The 20,011-nt window shown below is 47.4% G+C and overlaps 1 protein-coding gene across 1 annotated transcript in view; it reads right to left on the bottom strand.

Annotated features, from left to right (window-relative positions):
- ERCC6 (ERCC excision repair 6, chromatin remodeling factor) overlaps positions 1–20,011 on the bottom strand; it is a 921,458-nt gene that overhangs the window by 82,862 nt on the left and 818,585 nt on the right. The window contains exon 19 of the mRNA XM_069611154.1: positions 2,664–2,865. Coding sequence (XP_069467255.1) covers positions 2,664–2,865 — 202 coding nt within the window. The remainder of the gene's footprint in view (positions 1–2,663; positions 2,866–20,011) is intronic.

Here is a 20,011-nt window from a genome sequence, read left to right as displayed (position 1 = left end):
CCCTGTAATACACGTACCAAGCAAAATCGCGTGTGAGAATTCCCGCGCACCCCTGAAATACACGTACCCTGCTGAAATCGCGTGTAAAACTTCCCGCGCACCCCTGAAATGCATGCGCCCTGGCTATTCGCGTGTGGAACTTCCCGCGCACCCCTGAAATACACGCGCCCAGGCTATTCGCGTGTGGAACTTCCCGCGCACCCCTGAAATACACGCGCCCAGGCTATTCGCGAGTGGAACTTCCCGCGCACCCCTGAAATACACGTAGCACGCTGGGAGACATGAGTGGGGGCCTGGTGGAGGCTGCCCCTGCACTGCTGGGGGGTGGGGGTGATAGGGTACATGAGCGTGGGCCTGGTGGAGGATGCCCCTGCACTGCTGGGGGGTGGGGGTGGTGGGAGACATGGGTGGGGGCCTGGTGGAGGATGCCCCTGCACTGCTGGGGGGTGGGGGTGGTGGGAGACATGGGTGGGGGCCTGGTGGAGGATGCCCCTGCACTGCTGGGGGGTGGGGGTGGTGGGAGACATGGGTGGGGGCCTGGTGGAGGCTGCCCCTGCACTGCTGGGGGGTGGGGGTGGTGGGAGACATGGGTGGGGGCCTGGTGGAGGCTGCCCATGCACGGCTGGGGGGTGGGGGTGGTGGGAGACATGGGTGGGGGCCTGGTGGAGGCTGCCCCTGCACTGCTGGGGGGTGGGGGTGCAGGGGGACATGAGCAGGTGTGCAGGGTAGTCCCCTGTTTTGTGGGCTGCCTGCAGGGGCCGTGGAGGGTGTACAGGGAACACCTGTGAGGACCCACCCAGCCTAATCGCGTGTGTAACTTCCCACGCACCCCTGTAATACACGTACCAAGCCAAATCGCGTGTGAGAATTCCCGGGCACCCCTGAAATACACGTACCCTGCTGAAATCGCGTGTAAAACTTCCCGCGCACCCCTGAAATGCATGCGCCCAGGCTATTCGCGTGTGGAACTTCCCGCGCACCCCTGAAATACACGCGCCCAGGCTATTCGCGTGTGGAACTTCCCGCGCACCCCTGAAATACACGCGCCCAGGCTATTCGCGAGTGGAACTTCCCGCGCACCCCTGAAATACACGTAGCACGCTGGGAGACATGAGTGGGGGCCTGGTGGAGGATGCCCCTGCACTGCTGGGGGGTGGGGTGGTGGGTGACATGGGTTGGGGCCTGCTGGCAGGTGCCCCACAGTGCTGGGGGGTGGGGGTGGTGGGAGACATGAGTCGGGCATGAGTGGGGGCCTGGTGGAGGCTGCCCCTGGTGGCTGGGGGTCGGGGGTGGTGGGAGACATGAGTGGGGGCCTGGTGGAGGCTGCCCCTGCACTGCTGGGGGGTGGGGGTGGTAGGAGACATGGGTGGGGGCCTGGTGGTGGGTGCCCCTGGTGGCTGGGGGGTGGGGGTGCAGGGGGACATGAGCAGGTGTGCAGGGTAGTCCCCTGTTTTGTGGGCTGCCTGCAGGGGCCGTGGAGGGTGTACAGGGAACACCTGTGAGGACCCACCCAGCCTAATCGCGTGTGATAATTCCCACGCACCCCTGTAATACACGTACCCAGCAAAATGGCGTGTGATAATTCCCACGCAACCCTGTAATTCACGTACCCTGCCAAATCGCGTGTGATAATTCCCGCGTATCCCTGTATTACACGTGCCCTGGCTAATCGCATGTAAGACTTCCCGCGTACCCCTGTAATACACGTTCCCTGGACACACGTTCCCTGGACAACCGCGTGTTGAACTTCCCGCGTACCCCTGTAATACACGTTCCCTGGACAATCGCGTGTTGAACTTCCCGCGTACCCCTGTAATACACGTTCCCTGGACTATCGCGTGTTGAACTTCCCGCGCACCCCTGAAATACACGTACCCTGGCTAATCGCGTGTATAACTTCACGCGTACCCCTGATATGCACGTTACCCGCTTTGCGTTCCTTGTTTGGCAGCCCTGTAAACTGGTCCAGGGTTAGCGCAGCCCTTTGCGATGATTTAGCGATTTTGATGGCTTTTCCTTGCGCGAGGGCGTTCTTGGGGCGTTACTGGCGCTGCTGCAGGGTCGCTGCGATACTCTGCGCCCCGGCTGGTTTGGGAGCCTGAAATCCATGAATACGCTGTGCGCGGAAATCGGTTTTAGCGCACGTGCCTGGCGCAGACAATCGCACGCGGACACTCTGCGCCAGCCGCTTGCGACACTTTTCTGTGAAATTCTATGAATTACCCTGTAAGTTCTTTTGCCTTCACTCACACATATTCTCATAAAGAACAAAAAAGAGGCCTCCTGATATTTGATTATAAATATTTAGGCTAGATGTAGTCTGGTAAGACAAGCTCATCTGCCCATTTCTTTGCCGGAAACAACCCCACCAAAACTAACATCAAGCTATGTTTTGCTCATATCCAAAAGGGGAACTTTGTTGTTTTCAGTTAAACAAACATTTATTTGGTTTTGACCTTCAAGTTCCAAAAAACATTATAAAAACATTTTAAAAAGTACAAATTGTTTTACTCCGCAGCTTCTTCTCCCCAAACCCTTCACATAGAAATTCACATGTAGTAGAATCTACTTATATTCTTTATTTTATTTACACAACTAAATGAATGAATATTTTAACACCTGGCCATCTGTAGGAGTACACAGACATTGCATTCCATTCTCACCTTACTATAGGTGGTCCACGAGCCTGCCCCTTGTTTCCAGTCCATGTGGGTACCCCAGAGGAGGCATTTAGGCAGCTCTGACGAGAAATCTTTAACATCCTAAGTGCTTCTTGGGCTACTCTGTTAGCCTCAGATTCCACTAACACATAGTCTGGATTGGATGCCTCCATGATGACATCATGCTTCATGACACTGTGCACACCTGTGCAGAGAAAAAGTAACACATTAAAAATGTCCCTATTACACAACAAAGGCCTTCGAGAAAAGCCTAAACACTACAAACACTAAAATTACATAGCCAGACTGAGAAAAGGGAGAACAAACATTTCGGAAAGGGGTTTGATGAGACGAGGAGAGAGAAAGGATGTGAGCATTTGACAAAACCATGAAAAAGACTAATATTGGTTGTGGAGGGAAGCACAAATAGGAAAAAAGAGATGAGATAAATAGCGAATGGGAAAAAATAATGGCGTGTGGGGGGACACAAAGCAGGTATAGGAAAGGGAGACAGAGGTAGCAAGAATTACACAATTGAAAGTGAATATACGCGATGATGGGTGTTTCACAGTGGATACCTTATAAATCATTTATAAAAACAAACACATAGGTGATGGAATGTGAGAGTTAGTATTTTAGGCATTGTAAAAAAAAAAAACCTGTAAAGAAAATATTTCAGGTAGTCATTTTTCCATCTACTGTTCATATTCTACATATGCCTTGGTAGGGGAAACCTCTGCAATAACGTGCCACAAGTATCTATCTTTAATCTAGCTTGGGCACTTACAATGAAAGCCTGCCTATTGAAATGTTATTTCTATATTTCACTTAATTTTGTCCCTGAACATGGAGTAGACTAGTGCCAACTCGCCAAAATAGAGGGACAAATAGATGTTTGTGAACAGAGTTTGATGTGCATGTGCAATGAGGCTGTGCAGTAACCTGCAATAGAGTGTGCAATGGCATCTGATCATTTGTTGTAGCTTTCTATTGCTCAACACATGCCCATCAGATTAGGCTACATGTGAGCTGTGATTACAGTGAGCGCTCTGTTACAAAAAGGTCTCCTCGTCTTTCTCTTTCCTCACTCTTGTACTTAGGGGTTGAAGGTCATCACTGTCCTGTGGTCGAGTGCTTCTTTCCTCAACCGCGGTTTTCAATCTCTGTCAAAGCAATAGACCTAAAAAAAAAGTATGCTTTTTGCAGAGCTTAAAAATGCCCCTGAGGTGGCACGTTTAAGTGAGGAGAGTAATGGAAAAGACACATAGGCTGGTAACACAGGGCGATGCAGGGTACTGCACATCTCAAGTCACACGTTACAACAGCCCAGCTTCACTGTTCTAATTACCAATTTGCCTTGCAACAGAGCTCCCATGCTGTCAGGAAAGTGGATAGATTATCCAGTTCAGTTTCAGTCAACAAAGGTGCAAGTGCTGGTTCTTATGTGGCTGTAGGGAGAGATGGAATTAGAAAGAACCAAATATTCTCTAATTAGCCCACAGAGGTTGATCTTTTCCTTGTAAGGAAAGGTGGTCGTTCACAGATCTTTATTAGGCTTGAACAACTAGACACATTCCCTGGAAACAGATCATCAACCACTCTGGAACACAAGTGTCTGCCCCTACTCTGTCAGGGACTAGGGCAGCAATAGCTCAATACAACAAGGTTGTCCCGACAGGAAAGGCGACGGATTATTTACAGTAAACTGATTCATCTCACTGTAAATAATCCGTCGCCTTTCCTGTCGGGACACCGTTGTTGTATTCATCAACCACTCTGGGCAAAAGGCATTTTGAAGAAAGGCCTTACGATACATACAGACTCAGAGATCGTCGTGATACATCTACAAATTTGAGATTTCATGCTCCTTAAAAAGGCACTTTTTCTGTGTCAGTGTATTTTCATGCTCTACATCCTGGTGGCATCTTTCTCTACATGTATATTTTACAATATATCTGTTTTAAAGGACAACTGTCCATCAGTCTGTGCACCTCCCCCATCTTAGCCATCAAGATCCCCAAGAAAATATTTAGATAATTTTATTATATTTTACTATAAATTGATACATAACATTTACAACATGCCTTATCCTCACATGAAGAATAATAGCTCAAGTGAGATATTGCATAATATACCAACTCATTGTGTGAGCAAAAGTAGTAGACTGCCCTTTAGAGGAGAGGCCTTGTACTTTTTGCTCCACCTACAACCCCAACTAATTTACCAACCCCCTTTATTGGATGAGTCCTGATATGGGGCGTTAGCAGCAACAAGATTCTGATGCGCCCCTAAGAGACCCTTGACCTCCCAGGGTAAGAATTCCTATTTGTGGGGATTCTAGGGCCACTATGTAGGACCCCTCAACTTTTTGCTTCTTTCCCTTTATTTTTCGATTAACTGGCTTATTTCTGGTGGCCAGTTGGACTTCCCCTGAAGTCCCACTGCCACTGCTACCCTTTTCACTTTATTTATGGTATATGGTTTTGGGTTGCTCCTAAGGCACCCAAGTCACAGGGGTACCTCTCAGGAACCCAATTTTTGCCCTATGTTTATCATATCACTACATTAGTTTTAGAACATAGGTTGGTCTACATAACCACCTCCATTTTGGCTTAATCACAATTAGACGAGTGTGGCTTTCTTGGCTCTCCCTCTCACTCACTGTGGCGTGGGACTGGGCTGAGTGACAGTCATGCTGACCAACCAGTATGGTCATGTGACCCTTTGACTTCAACCACCTCTAGTGATTGGTGGTCTGGTCTTTGTCCGCACTGCATTTTGCAGTGGTTCTTAAGGCCCTGGCAGGTCACTGACTCTCTAACTTGCTCTTTTGTTCTGGAACTTTGAAGCAGCAGGTCTGCCAAACTGCTGAAGATTTTTTCCCCTCCGACTCTAGCCATTTGTGCAGTTTTTAACTATCACTTGGCCATAATGGCTGAGCGCAGTAGTTTGGGCATATCCCACTTTAGGTTTACTGCTCCTTTAGGTCCAGTAAGGGCTTCCTGAATTCTTGTGCTGCCTCCCGCAGTGCACTTGCTCGAGCCTTATGTGCTGGAACCCTTTTTGTGGGCCATTTTCCACCAGTGTCAGCTCCTTGGTTCTGGAAGCTGCCGCCTGGAAGGTTGTTGGACATCAACACCCCACAAATCTTCTCTTTGGGATGTCGTAGGGCATCCCCATCCACTATCCCTTGCTGGGATCATTTTCTGCTTATCTGCCACCCTTTGTTGTCCACACAGTCACTGGTACCCAAATTCATGTGTTAACTCATCTTCCTTGTCTGATTATTTACCACTGCCTTGAAGGCTGTAGTCATAGGAAGGCTGTTTGTTCCTTTTCTTGCTTGTGGGGGGGTTTGAGCCCTTGGGCACTGAATTCTGTAAACTGCAACTAGGAAAGAAGACTACTTTCACTGGTTGCTTTGCCATGCTATTGCAGTTTTCACCGAAGCTTCCACTTTGAGTACTTACCTCTGGATCCTACAGTGGGAGATTATTTCAGATACTCATCCTCAGGGATCTCTCTGGTCCAGGGTCTAAGTTCTTTGGTGGCGGCTGAATAAGCACCTGGGGCTAATATTAATACTAGTAATTTGTTACCTATATAGAGCTTTCAACAAAGCGCTGTACATAGAACTTTTATTTAGATTATCACCAAACCGAAGTTGGTACTCATTTATCAACCTTCAGAAGAATGAAAGGCTAAATTGACCATGCCGGAATTCAAACCTGGAACCTGCAGATCACACCACTGTAATACGAATGGTTTAACCAATTTTAGGAAACGTGTGATTATTTTTCCTGCGAGTTACCTGTAATGGTAATTGTTACCAAATATATCCTGTTTTATGTAAGCATTTTGCTGTGAGTTGAAATTGTTTTCTCTAGTCTGATATTAAATATGAGGTGTGCATTTGTATTATTTTAATACTATGTCCATAGGGGCCTTAATTAATATACATTGCAAGTGTTGGCCACAGCGTTCATTAGGACTACTTTACCGCTAGGTTAAAAAAGCTGCTCCCCTTTTATGCTTGCCCCTTGACTAGATGTGTTAGGCCAAGGTGCAAAATGTCAAGCTACTAGCCAGTCATCATAACAGGTCACTTGCCACCACAATTCTATACATATAGACAGCACACCATTTCTTACTCGCCAAGAGTCAATTATCAATAGCCAGTGACTAGTGGAGAGTGCACATTTTGCACCCTAGTTAGGTCCTTACCGCTGGCCTTGGACCTACTATACATAACAGGGATGGGCTGTGTCTATAGGACACTATGCTTAAATGTGCAGGTATATAGAGCGATTTTACCTGCTTTGCTAGGTTGTGTGGTTCCCTTGCCCCGCCCCTTCTATTAATTTCCTATCTGAGATAGTGAGCCTGAATAAAGGCATTGGGGCGAGGAGAGTCCTAAAAGACTTTTATTGAGTTTATCATACAATATGCATTTGTTAATACTATGCATTTCATATTGAGTTTATCAGTGCAGTCTATTTTCTAGAGATAAGTGTGTGTACTGTGATGAATCCAAGGATGTCGTCACTGGTTGCCTACTAGCCAACATTACTCCAGTCAACCCCAAGAGACTTAAAGGATTCTTTCTCTCCCCTCTGCTGAACACACCCACATACCACATCACATACTATGCTTAGGCAAAATGACACCATTAACAAGTATAGGCAATACTGGGACGAGGCGGCCACACAGGGAGACACAGAACCGTTACCAACGTTATAGTAGTTGCCTGATGACTAATGTCCAGCCAATAAGAAGTAGAAAGAAACAAAGTAAAGGTTGGTGTAGTAGTAGCCGTGTTAGCAGTGGAGGCCAAGAGGAAAAGAGTTGTTGGAGAAGTGGTGGAACCGGGGGAAGTTGTAGACGTGGACAGACGAACAATAAAGGGAAGAAGGGGAAAGAGAAAAAAAAACGAAAGGAAATAAGACTGCAGAGGTCGGCAAAAACGCAGCATGGAGCCACCAGAGGTGACTGAAGGAGCGGTTTTCCCGGAGACAGCTGCCACTAGATTAGACATGGTTAAGTCCTGGCTGAAATGCCACCGCCAAAATAGGCTGCAGACTCTGGCACAACATGAAGGGCAGGGCTGAATGCGGGAGATATTGCACTGCCGTCTGACCACTTGTCCACCGGCTGAGACGTACAGCTCTAAACACAGGCAGTGATCACCAGCAACTACAACAACATAACTGTAAAGAATAGGGTAGCCGGTATCCAACCTCGGAGGACACCAGTGAATCACCCCTCAGCCGCTATCAAGAACCGGCAGGCGTGGGACACCTGAATGGGAGCAGGAGATATCGAGAGGCTGAGAGGAGACCCACTGATATACTGCAGAACAAAGCAAGAGATTCTGAGGAGGGAAGTTTCTCCAGCTGGTGCCAGCAACGTAGAACAGCGAGAGAGTCAACCCAAGAAGCAGCCTGAACGTGAACAGGTCTGCTGAGATAACACAAGCAGGTAGTGAAGGGGTGGGGGAGGGCGGTGAGGAGGTGAACTGACCAAATGGGAAACAACACACCAGACAGTGCCTGATGTGATAAACCCAGAGAATGCTTTACCAGTATGCTTCCACCACACCCCTTTTGAAAGGAAAGCAACTTAAATAAATTAGGTAAATAAATAGGGAATACAAAAAGTAATCGCAAGAAAACCACCCCCACTCTTCCTGATCCCAGTGGTTATCGGAACAATAACAGACAGCATTTAGGAAGAGGGAAAATCAAGTCTGCAAACATAAGGGAAGAATAGCACAACAAATGTATAGGAAAGACCAGGGGAAGTGGATTTTCCCCGTTAGCATTGCATTGGAGCATATTATACAAGTAGTTGCAAGAGCAACCAAAAGTAATAGGAAAGACAAGAGGAAGTGGAATACTGCCTCACGCCCCCCCTCCAACCGTTACTGTTAAATCCACTTGAGTGTAAGGACACAGTTTTTCAAGTTGAAACTTGGCCTAACCTAATAGAAGGACGCTGCAGGAAAGCAGTCAAGCACATTATTATTTTCCCATATAGTAGTTTGGGAATATTTGAGTGCGAGGGTCAGAATAGGTTTTGGACCATGGACAGTGAACACTTATTTGGACATCCAGACAAGCGTCTTATTAGTTATTTTTGTCGAGGCAGTGTCATGGCCACAGAGCAAGGACCACAAGCTCCATCACATAAAGGGTCCAGTTGGACCCAGTCCTGGCGCCTTTGGCGCCAGGCTCGTGAGAAAGTGTGCTATGCACACTTATCCTGGTGCACGTGTTATTTCTTCCCCTGCAGTGCCTCCACGTGCACCCAGGTCGGGTGTGGCCATAGGAATAAATTGGGCTGCATGTGCAGCATCTTCTGGGAGTGGCAGGGTGGGGCCACAAGGCAGAGCAAAGGGGCGTGGCTGGGGCCAGGCTAGTTAAGCCTGCCCCTCCCGCATGCAAGTGCTTCGCATTAGTCTTCTTATAGCAGTGTAACGCTCACCGCCACCTGAAGCGCATCTTACCTGATTCCAGCAATACCATTGCCAGATGCGCCTCTTACCTGACTCCAGCAATACAATCGCCTGAAGCGCATCTTACCTTATTCCAGTAATACCATCACCTGCAGCGTACCTTGCCGGATTCCAGCAGTCACCGCAGTCGGAAGCGCATCCTTACCTGTTCCGGGCTTCCAACACTTACTCGGGAGCTCATCTCAGCCAGCATCCTCCTGGATCCAGCCACCCATCACCCGCCGGCAGATCTTCAGATAGCCGCTTCCCGTCTGACTTTGCCAGGCCATCCCTGCAGGAGAAAAGGACAAATAAGGTTAGAAACAACATAAAGACATTATGCTAAGGTTGCGCGCAACACAATCCTTGCGCTTGACCTTAGAACCAAACTTACCATCTATTTGGGAGATCGTAAACTCCTCAGATCTCCATTGGGGCTTGCTTCCAACACCGCGACTCCGCTGGGCCTCTCATCACCTATTGGGGAGAAAGAAAGACATTACAAGGGATACGGACAATAATCACGGAAAAAAGACATTGCAAAAGAATACGGGCAATAATCATAGTTGAAGAACACTTACCTTTGAAGTGGATCAGCCACAGCCTGTCTGGGCTGCCACGTACATGGACCAGTGAAGAAACTAGGTCAATCTAAGGCACCCCTGCAGTTGAGAAGCAGGACAGAGAGCCCACCCTCATAAATAAACAGGGGCAGTATCAACAACCAGCGTAGTCCACAACACAGGAGCAGGGGAAGAAGCCTGTCCCAGGGGAGCCAGTTTCAGGGAGGGCTGCAACCGTACCGCAACGTCCCCGCAGAGACCAGGTGAGCGTAACAGAACGTAAAGCCTCTATGAACCTCTGCCTGGGCGTTATAGAGACCTCAGAAACTGACCAGTTGGCCCAACAACTGGGGGAACTGTGGGCTGAAGTTCATGCATCCAGACAAGAAACCAATGCCCTAAGAAGGGACCTTACTGTAGCCCGAGAACAAACTGATGACTTGGCAAGACAGATGTTTCAACACACGCAGGTCAGGTTCCATTACCTGGAATTGCACAGCCTTCTATGCCGCAGCCATCGCCACCAGTTCAAGTGGTGGTTCCAGGTGCAGTGCCACGGGCCCTGCCCAAACATTTTACCGGCGATCCAAATAAGTATGCCATATTCATGAACAAATATCGCCTTCACTAGCTGTGCCGACCTGGGGTTTTTTTTCCAAACGATAGCGCAAGAGCCGCCTTTGTTCTTTCATATTTAGGAGGCAGCGCAGCGGACTTGTCGATACCATTAGTAAACCAGGATGATCCTCTACTCAGAAACTTTGGGGAATTCCAACGGGAAATGGAAAAATTGTTTGCTAGACACACCCAAGGACAAGCCCTTGATAAATAACTATTGTCCCTCAGGCAGGGAAACCAAATCTGCTGACTTACATCGCTACATTTAATCGTCTTGTACACAGACAAATTGACCAGGAGAAAAGAGGACCACACTCTTATCGGGGTTTGCGTGGGGAACTAAAGGATGTTCTAGCCGAAGTGGTCAACCCTCCTGAATGCTGTGCGGAGTACATCAATCTGACTGTACAGCTGGACCACAGGTTGCAGGACCGAAAAATGGATTGCACAAGAACTGAAGGTAGGTCGGTCAATATGCGATCCCGGGACAATCTAGTCAAACCCCACGAAGCAACCGAGCCTATGCAGATCAGGTGATTGCGGGCTCCTATCTCCAAGGTGGAGAGTGAAAAGAGGAGGCAACAACAACTCTCTTTATACTGCGGAAGAGCAGGACATTTCCTCTGGGAATGCCCATTAAAACCCCCCAAGAGGACAGTAGGTGGAACGGACAATGGCAACGAAGAAAAGGAACAAAACCCGGAAAACTCCAAGGCCGAGAAGCGTAGGGGTCCACTTTTCGAGTGAAAAGAAGGAATCTGTACAAACCTCACATCTGGTCATCCCAGTACTTTTGGTTAACCACCAACAACCGTCAAAGGTACATGCCTTGGAGGCATATATTGATAGCGGAGCAGTGGGAAATTATATTGCTCAAGATCTGGCTGCACGAATAGGCCTTCCCCTCCAGCAAAAGCTAAAATCGGAAAACATCACAGCAGTGGATGGTTCTCAGTTGTCATCCGGCCCAGTGACGCAACATACCAACAGTCATGCTGATGTGTCAGGATGGTCATCGGGAAGACATCTCTTTCGATCTTATTTGGGCTCCTCAGTTCCAGATCTTCAGAATGCCGTTGCTGGAAACCCACAAGCCTAGGATCGACTGGCGAACACGAGTGCTGACCTTTCCTCAAGAATGCACTAACATCTGCAACCACAAAAGTGTGAAGAGCCAAGAACTCAAGTTGAAATCGATCTTGGGGCTCTCTGGCTCCCTACCCCCTGAATTTCTGGATTACCAGGATGTGTTTCAGAAGGAGCAAGCCAACACGCTGCCTCCACACAGACCTTACGATTGCCAGATTGATCTGGTGACCGGAGCACAAATCCCCTGCAGTCAAATTTACACTCTAACAGAGCAAGAAAACCAGCATCTGAAGTCTTACCTGGATCAGTACCTAGCTAACAGATTCATCCGCCCGTCTAAGTCCCCTGCCTCTTCAGCTCCCTTTATTGTACCAAAGAAAGAGGGTGACTTAAGAACTTGTATAGATTATAGAGCACTGAAACAAATCACAGTAAAGAACAGATACCACCTGCCACTCATCCCGGAGCTGCTAGATCAGGTGAAGAATGATCAAATCTACACAAAACTGGACCTATGAGGAGCCTACCACCTTGTGAGAGTTGAAAAGGGAGACGAGTGGAAGACGGCATTCCGAACCAAATATTGACTTTGAGTATCAGGTCATGCCCTATGGATTATGTAATGCCCCAGCGGCGTTCCAATTCTTCATGAAGGATGTGCTTCACGAATTGTTGGACATTTGCATACTCGTTTACATTGAGGACATTCTTATTTACTCAACGTCCAAAGAGGATCATGTCGGCCATGTAAGAGCAGTTCTGGAAAAGCTTTGTCAGCACCGGCTGTTTGCCAAATTGGAAAAATGTTTCTTCCATGTCACGGAAGTTGAATTTTTGGGCTTCATGCTTACCCCACGAGGAGTTCACATGGACACACGCAAGGTGGATGCTATCCTTCAGTGGCCGTCACCAACATCCACAAAAGGAGTACAAAGTGTGCTCGGGTTTGCCAATTTTTATCGACGGTTCATTCTAAGGTTTTCACAAATAGTTCATCCAATCACCTCCCTAATAAGAAAAAATAAGAAATTCTTTGGGTCCCCCGAAGCAGAAAACGTCTTCCAGGAGCTGAAACCTGCCTTTACCTCAGCACCAGTTCTTCGGCACCCTCGACTCAACCTGCCTTATGTGGTCGAAACAGACCAGCATAGCCATGGGAGCAATTTTATCACAAAAGGACTCTGTAGCTTGACACACAACCACCCCAAGAAAATGTTCATGATGGCTGTAAATGGGAGGTAGGCTTAAACATTTCCTCTAACAAGAAGACAACTGGGCCTGGAAACCTATATAGCTCCCTGGTAAAACTCGAGGAAGAGAAAGAACCATTGGGCACGATAACATCTTCGCAGGATTATTACATACCAGAGGTTGCGCCCAGAAACTTTAAAACCAGGGAGAAACAGTTAAACAGGAGCTCCCACAGAGAAGTAGAAACCCTAAGCCCATGTGCGACATGGAAAAGATCCCCCTGGCTATTCGCTAATAATCTTAGATGAACCAGATTCCTTGTGGGGAGATTTTGGATTACCTCTAGGGTTTTGCTGTGTAAAGGAAGTGACCTGTGAATCTCCACCTGACAATATACTCCAAAACATCAGAGAAGGAAACCGAGTGCCTAGCATCCGATGACGAGGGAGACTCCGGTAGTCCTCCTAAAACAACTCATGAAGAGGACATGACTTTCATATTGAAGGAAGACCCAATACAAGCCATCAGATGAAGGATGGTATTTTTTTGGGATGCTATAACTATCAGGAGGAGGACTCCCGAGTATGTTATCCAACAGCAAAAAGAAAAGGTCTCCTTACCCAAGAATTCATTCAGAAGCCTGGCCATGCTGGCTGCCCGAGCAGACCAATACCTATGGTTGGGGAATAAGACGACCTATAAAATCCCAGCAAACATAAAAGGAAGATTCGTCTGGGCCCAACTAGACACAGGGTGTAAAAAGTCAGAATACAGGCAAGAGAGAAGTGGGCTGTGTGCATGGGGACATCTGTGAATACCCTGTGGCTGAGCTCCCTGTCACAAATATGGGAATAGAGACTTGCATAACAATGATAATTCCCAAATTGCCGGGCCAGTTTATCCTTGGAAGCGAGGTTCCCCAGTTTCCACAGTAGATCTCACACGTAACACGTATGGGACTTGAAAAAAACCTTCAGGACTATATGCACGGTCCACTGTGGAATCGTTTGGCCTGAACTCACCAGAGGATAGGTCATCTTCCTTAGAAGGAGAAGTCAATAATTTAAGGGGAATGGTATGCAACAAAACCTAGGACAATGTCTCTGGTTGCCTTCTAGCCAACATAACTCCAGTCAATGAAATAAAACATGCTCAAAATATTATTTTTCACCTCTGCTGAACACACCGACATACCACATCAAATACTATGCTTTGGCAAAATGACACCATTAACAAGTATAGGTAATACTGGGACGACGAGGCCACAAAGGGAGACTCAGAACTGTTACCAATGTTCTAGTTGTTACCCGTTTGTTTTCTTTTGTTTTATTCACTTATAATGCGCACCAGACTCTAAAGTAGCCGGGCGCAGCAGTACAGAAAATGCAAGGCTTAAGTTACAGGGTAGGGTCATGGGTTACATACAAAATACAATATATTACAGTTTAGAGCGACAATTGCAGTTTACATGCAAGCATAGTAAGTACAGAGTACGATGATGACATATGTACAGACACCAGATGGACAATAGTTTATCGGCCAGATGGGCAAAGTGAAAATGTCCACAAGAGCAAAAATAGGCAGGACAGTAATGTGTATATATTAGGGGTCTCATGATGAAAAGTAAGCGCTAGTGGGCTAATCATTGGCAGACCTCAGCAGATTGATATAGTTGGTTCTAAATTTCGGAAAGGGCTGCTCCTTACATAAAGGGTGAGGCAGTGAATTCCATAATTGGGCCGCTCGAACCTGGAAGCTTCCTCCCCCGCCTTAGTTAGCCTAAATCTAGGTATGACGAGGCTATTGGCATTAGAAGTTGTAGTTGGGTGTGTATAGTTTCTTTTTATGAGTTTGTTTGTGAGATAGCTCGGTGCAGCATTGTTCAGGGCTTTTTTAACAAGGGATGCCACTTTTAAATTGATTTTATTTTGGGTGGACAGCCAGTTGTTTTGGCGCCTGATATTTGAAATGTGCGATCTTTTAGACACACCGAGGGCCACTCGTAGGGCGTTATTTTTTTAAGATTTGAATTCGATGGGTAATGGATTTATTGGCTCCAATATATAGGGCATTACAATAATCAAGCCTAGAGAGGATTAAGGTTCTCGCTAAAATAAGGCAGATTTTGTCTGAGAGAAAGTGTTTGCCTGCTCTAATGGGCTTACATGTGTAAGCTTTGGCAGATGCCAACTTCACCTGTTTGTCAAAAGAGAGGGTGGCATCCAGATAGTAGCCAAGTGTCTTCACCTCTTTAGACACCTCTTAATGATATTACCATCGATCTCAAATGAGGTGTAATCCTGGCTTAGTTTGAGGTTAGAATGAGTCCCTATGATGAAGAACTCTGCTTTGTCATCATTGAGGCATAGACCGTGGGTTGCCATCCATGCCTGGATGATGATATACACCCTATTCACCAAGGCCAAATTCTTACCAAGAATGTCCATCCAATAAGAAGCAGAGAGAAACAAAGTAAAGGTTAGTGTAGTAGTAGCTGTGGAAGCAGGCGTGGTAGCAGTGGAGACTAGAGGAAACGAGTTGTTGGAAGTAGTGGTGGAACCGGGGCAAGATTAAAGGGAAAAAAGAGAAATGGAAAAACCGAAAGGAAATAAGATTGCTTAGGTCAGCAAAAACACAGACACCAGAGGTGAACGAAGGAGCAGCTTCGCCGGGGATGGCTGCCACTGGATTAGCAGAACGTGGCAAGTCCTGGCCGACATGCCGTCGTCGAAATAGGCTGCGGACTCTGGCACACGCGGGACGTACTGCTCTGCTGTCTATCCACTTCCCCACCGGCTGAGACATACGGCTCTAAACACAGGCAGGGTTCACCAGAAACTGCAGCGATGTCCCTGTAAAGAACGGGGTAGTTGGTCTGCGACCTCAGAGGACACCAGTGAATCACCCCTAAGCCAGTATCAACAACTGGCAAGCGTGGGAGACCTGAAGGGGAGCAGGCGATATCGACAAGGTGAGAGGCGAGCCGCTAATGTACTGCCGAAAACAGCAAGGGAGTCCGAGGAAGGAAGATTCTCCAGCTGTGGTGCCGGCAACGTTGAGCAGGGTGAGTCACCCCAAGAAAAAGCCTGGACGTGAACAGGTCTGCTGAGACAACACAAGCTGGTAGCTAAGGGAGTGGGGGGGCATTGAGGAAGTGAACTGACTAAATGGGAAGCAACAAACCAGATGAACAAGTTACTTACCCCTTGTGACGTTCTTTGGACTGGATGTTCCTCCCACATATTCCTCATCTTTGATATGTCCAATATCCAGCTCCAGCTGCTTCAGCAAAAAGATTTTGGGAGAGGGCGCTACTCAATGTCCCTCGAGAGCCTCCGTCTCAAAGGTGACGTCATTGAAGGTATATATGGAACGCGTATCGCCCATTGGGTTCTGTTCTGTTTTTTCGTGTCTTCTTTACAGCAGAACTACCAGCCTTAATGTGGTTTAGATCATGTTAAGCTCTGAAGGAGCCGGAGGAAGAATCAGTAACCTGTGGGCTTTTGGAGGATAAAAGGCGTTGAGGAATGACCTTATTTGTGACCTTGTTTTTTAGAGTGTAACAGGGACATGTTTCTTAATTGGTTTTTGCATTTTTGGCATATGTTTAGTGGACGCTGACGTGCCTTTCGTCACCTGTTTTTTGGCACGCAAAAGGAGGGCCTTATTGTGGGCGCTATCCGAACAGACTGAGTGCACGTTTCGGAGGCTTGCCGTGAGGCGAAAGCATAAGCGATGCCTCAGAGGACAGGGAAGATCTAGAGGCTTTTTCCGCAAACCCCGCGTGGGCCTTGACCCTTTTGTCGAGTGTTGGCCGCGAGTTATGTACTTAATGCTCTTGGACGTATGCGTGCATTGGCCTACAGGTGTCGTCTCTCCAATAAGCAGGCAACCGGCTCTGTGGCAGTCGGGAGCCCGCACACAGGGTTCCGCCAAACCCCGTTCGCCTTCGGCATCACTGAAGACACTGATACTGCCCTCGCTGGAGTCCTCCATCGCGTTGAGAGGCTGGACGGCCCAGGACTTTGTGTGACGATCTTTGAGAGTTTTCGGACGGAAAAGTTTGCAAGACTTGCAAAGCTTTTCGGGGTGATCCCTAGGGAGACAGAAATTGCAAACTTGGTGTTTGTCTTTCCACGGGAATTTCTTATGGCATTTCGGTCAAAATGTAAAAGAATTTTGTCCATTATTACTGGAAAGGGCAGTCAGGCGAGGAAATGGGAAAAGGGGTTGGAGAATATGCATTCTCTAAAAGAAGTCAGTATGAAAGACCCCCCCCCTCCTCTCTCTACTATAAGGGCCGTAGCCTGAAGAGGCCTGTGAAGGTCACTTCTGGTTGTCGATTCAGTCAAGTCGTTGACAATGGAGTGGTTCGTCAAAGGCCAACGAGCAGTTAGATGATGCTGCAGCAAAATCGGACAATAAAGAAAGAAAAAGAAGTCTACGAATAAACTTTTAATTTGTCAAAGGCATCAGCCTAAAAAGGAACTCTGCAACTTGCAACTGACCAGGATTGCAGAAAGAAGTTATCTGTGGGACCTAGACGCGTGAAGGACCATGGGTACAATACATGTCACACTAGGGATGGTATTACGAACACGTGCTGTCGACGTCCGGTTTCGACTTTAAAAAAAAATAAAAAAATCTTGTAATACTCTACGACAGGGGTGCACAACTGATTTTGACAGAGGGCCGAAAGTACCTTACATGATGGCTATAGTGGCCCGAAAAGTAAATGTGGGTGGGGCGGTAGGCGCCGTGGGGCGTGGCGTGGCGTGGCAGGAGGCTTTTTCAACCCCCAATTTTTATAAAACACTATGCCCCAAGACACCCACCCCTCATGCAAACACTATGCCCCAAGACACCCATCCCTCATGCAAACACTATGCCCCATGGCCCCCACTCCCCGACCAAACACTATGCCCCAAGACCACCCACCCCTCATGCAAACATTATGCCCTAAAACACTCACCCCTCAAGCAAACACTATGCCCTATAGCCCCCACTCCACGACCAAACACTATGCCCCAAGACACCAACCCCTCAAGCAAACATTATGCCCCAAGACACCCACCCCTCAAGCAAACGCTATGCCCCATCGCCCCCGCTCCCCGACCAAACACTATGCCCCATGACACCCCACCCCTCAAGCAAACACTATGCCCCATGCCACCAAGCATGCACCATGCATACATACTCATACAGATCCCCACCCCTGCATACAAACTAACAAGTATACACCATGTACCCATACAGACCCGAACCCCCACCCCCCAACTCAGCACACAAACTCACAAGCATACACCATGCACCCATACAGACCCGAACCCCCACCTCAGCACACAAACTCACAAGCATACACCAAGCACCCATACAAACTCGAACCCCCAACTCAGCACACAAACCCAGAAGCATACACCAGGCACCCATACAGACCCAAACCCCCCAGCCCCAACTCACAAGCATGCACGCATACAGACCCCGACCCGGACCCTCCACCCCCACATCTCAACATACACTGAACGTGGTTACGGTATTGCTCCACACTTTAGAAGACTGTGCTACACTTCATACTGGTGAGATAGTTGATCTTTATTGTATTGCCCTTTATGGATAACACGTGTTTCGACACACCAATGTCTTTTTCAAATCAGGGCTATTAGCACAGCTATATTCCAAATCTAGATTTGCAATTTACTGAAACAAAACAGTCACGGGCAAATGTCAGATAGTCTATATATCCACGATTTGGACATCGCCTGACCCTGCACCCCACCCAGATGAGCCCAGCAGACCTGCATGCTCCACAAAGTAACCAGTTCTATGCCCCGGGAGCACCACCCCTACAGCGTGGATACAGTCCTGTCCCCTTCATCCAATGACCGCAATTCAATGTATCCCCTTTAGGACCGGTTATAGATGACGTGATTTTGTAATATAATGTGCATTTTCTGATGTTTGGGCAGAGCGCTCTCAGAGTTTGCAGAGTTCTCTGCTTGCCCTATTTCGATTTTAGATAAACTTTACTTTTACTTTCATCCGCACTTGGTCTTGGTCTCATTCCCTTCTGGGGTGTGTCCATTATTGACTCTCATTGGAGAGTTCTGATTGCATTTTTTGGGGACTCTCACTTTCAAGATACATAGGAAAACAGAAAAGTGAATTGCTAATAACTATTGACTCACATGGCTGATATTGTGCAAACAAAAAGTTTGTCACAGCCCCCCCCCCCCTGACAGGACCTTTTCAGAAAGATTTGTTAAAAAAAGAAAAAGTTATGAAGAAAGCAGAAAAAAAACTGTTTTCGGCCTAGACCCATTTAATTCCCCATAGAGAAAAAGTCAACATTTCTGCACCGCGAACAAAAAAAAACGCTGGACCGAATTGGATCAGGTACAAAACAACTTGGACATGAAGCGTTGGCTTGATTTATGGGAGGGGTCTGGGGTTCTTCTTTCCAGTAGTAGTAAAAATATTTCACGGAGAAGAGGGTGCCCCCCTCTCCCAAAATGATAGCTATATCTCCCACTGTGCTTTGCAGCAGAGAGGCTTTCCAGAAATGAAAATCCACAATTTTTTAATTCTATGTGGGAGATATTCACAAATCCTTTTGAAATATTCACAAAAATCTGAAAACAAAAAGTTGAATACATGCCCCTTGGAAGAGGAAAAAGGATGAGATGGCATCAGGCTATAGGTGGTGAGGGGAAAGAGGACACCATGTGAAATTGGGGAGTTGCTTGGTGGGGGGCCTAGGGAACAAGTTCAGAGCTCAAACATTGTTTGCATATTCAGGGTTATTTTAGCATATTCAGCCTTAAAGTGGAAAACAGGATCAGGAATTAAAGTGCGTCCCACATATAATGACAGCAAATATTTTAGAAATATATGGGGTTATTTGTAGTCAATTGCTAATATAACCGCAGTAAAGTGGACCCTGTAGGTGGCCAAGGACTGTGGCCCCCTAGTGGGTCCAAAAGAAACATATTTGGAGAACATCTACAGTGGACACGACCCAAAGGCTGTGGCCAAAGGCCATGGCTAGTGGCCCGGTAGTGTTTTAAAATATGCAGTGGCCATAGCCAAAAGCTGTGGCCACTTTGTGGGTCCAAAAGAAACATATTGGTGGGCAACATGTACAGTCAACAGCAGATACAAGCATCAGAAGACATGCATTACTTACCGTAATAGCATTTCTGAGGATTGTATCTGCTTAGATTCACATGCTGTGCATATAGTCCGACATCCAGTGGTAACCGCAGAGTATTGCATCTGGTCTTTCGAGGTTTCAACGGGGACGTCGACATGGGCGTGCCTGTAACACTATCCCTAACGTGAAATGTAGTGTATCCAAAATCCCTCAGGCATCGAGGTCCCTCCAATTGTATTTTTTTTGC

The sequence above is a fragment of the Ambystoma mexicanum genome, chromosome 8 (assembly GCF_040938575.1).
Source record: "Ambystoma mexicanum isolate Mex_15411 chromosome 8, UKY_AmexF1_1, whole genome shotgun sequence".
Taxonomy (NCBI): domain Eukaryota; kingdom Metazoa; phylum Chordata; class Amphibia; order Caudata; family Ambystomatidae; genus Ambystoma; species Ambystoma mexicanum.
The sequence above is the reverse complement of the archived record's forward strand: the minus strand, read 5'-3'. Positions and strand labels throughout refer to the sequence as shown.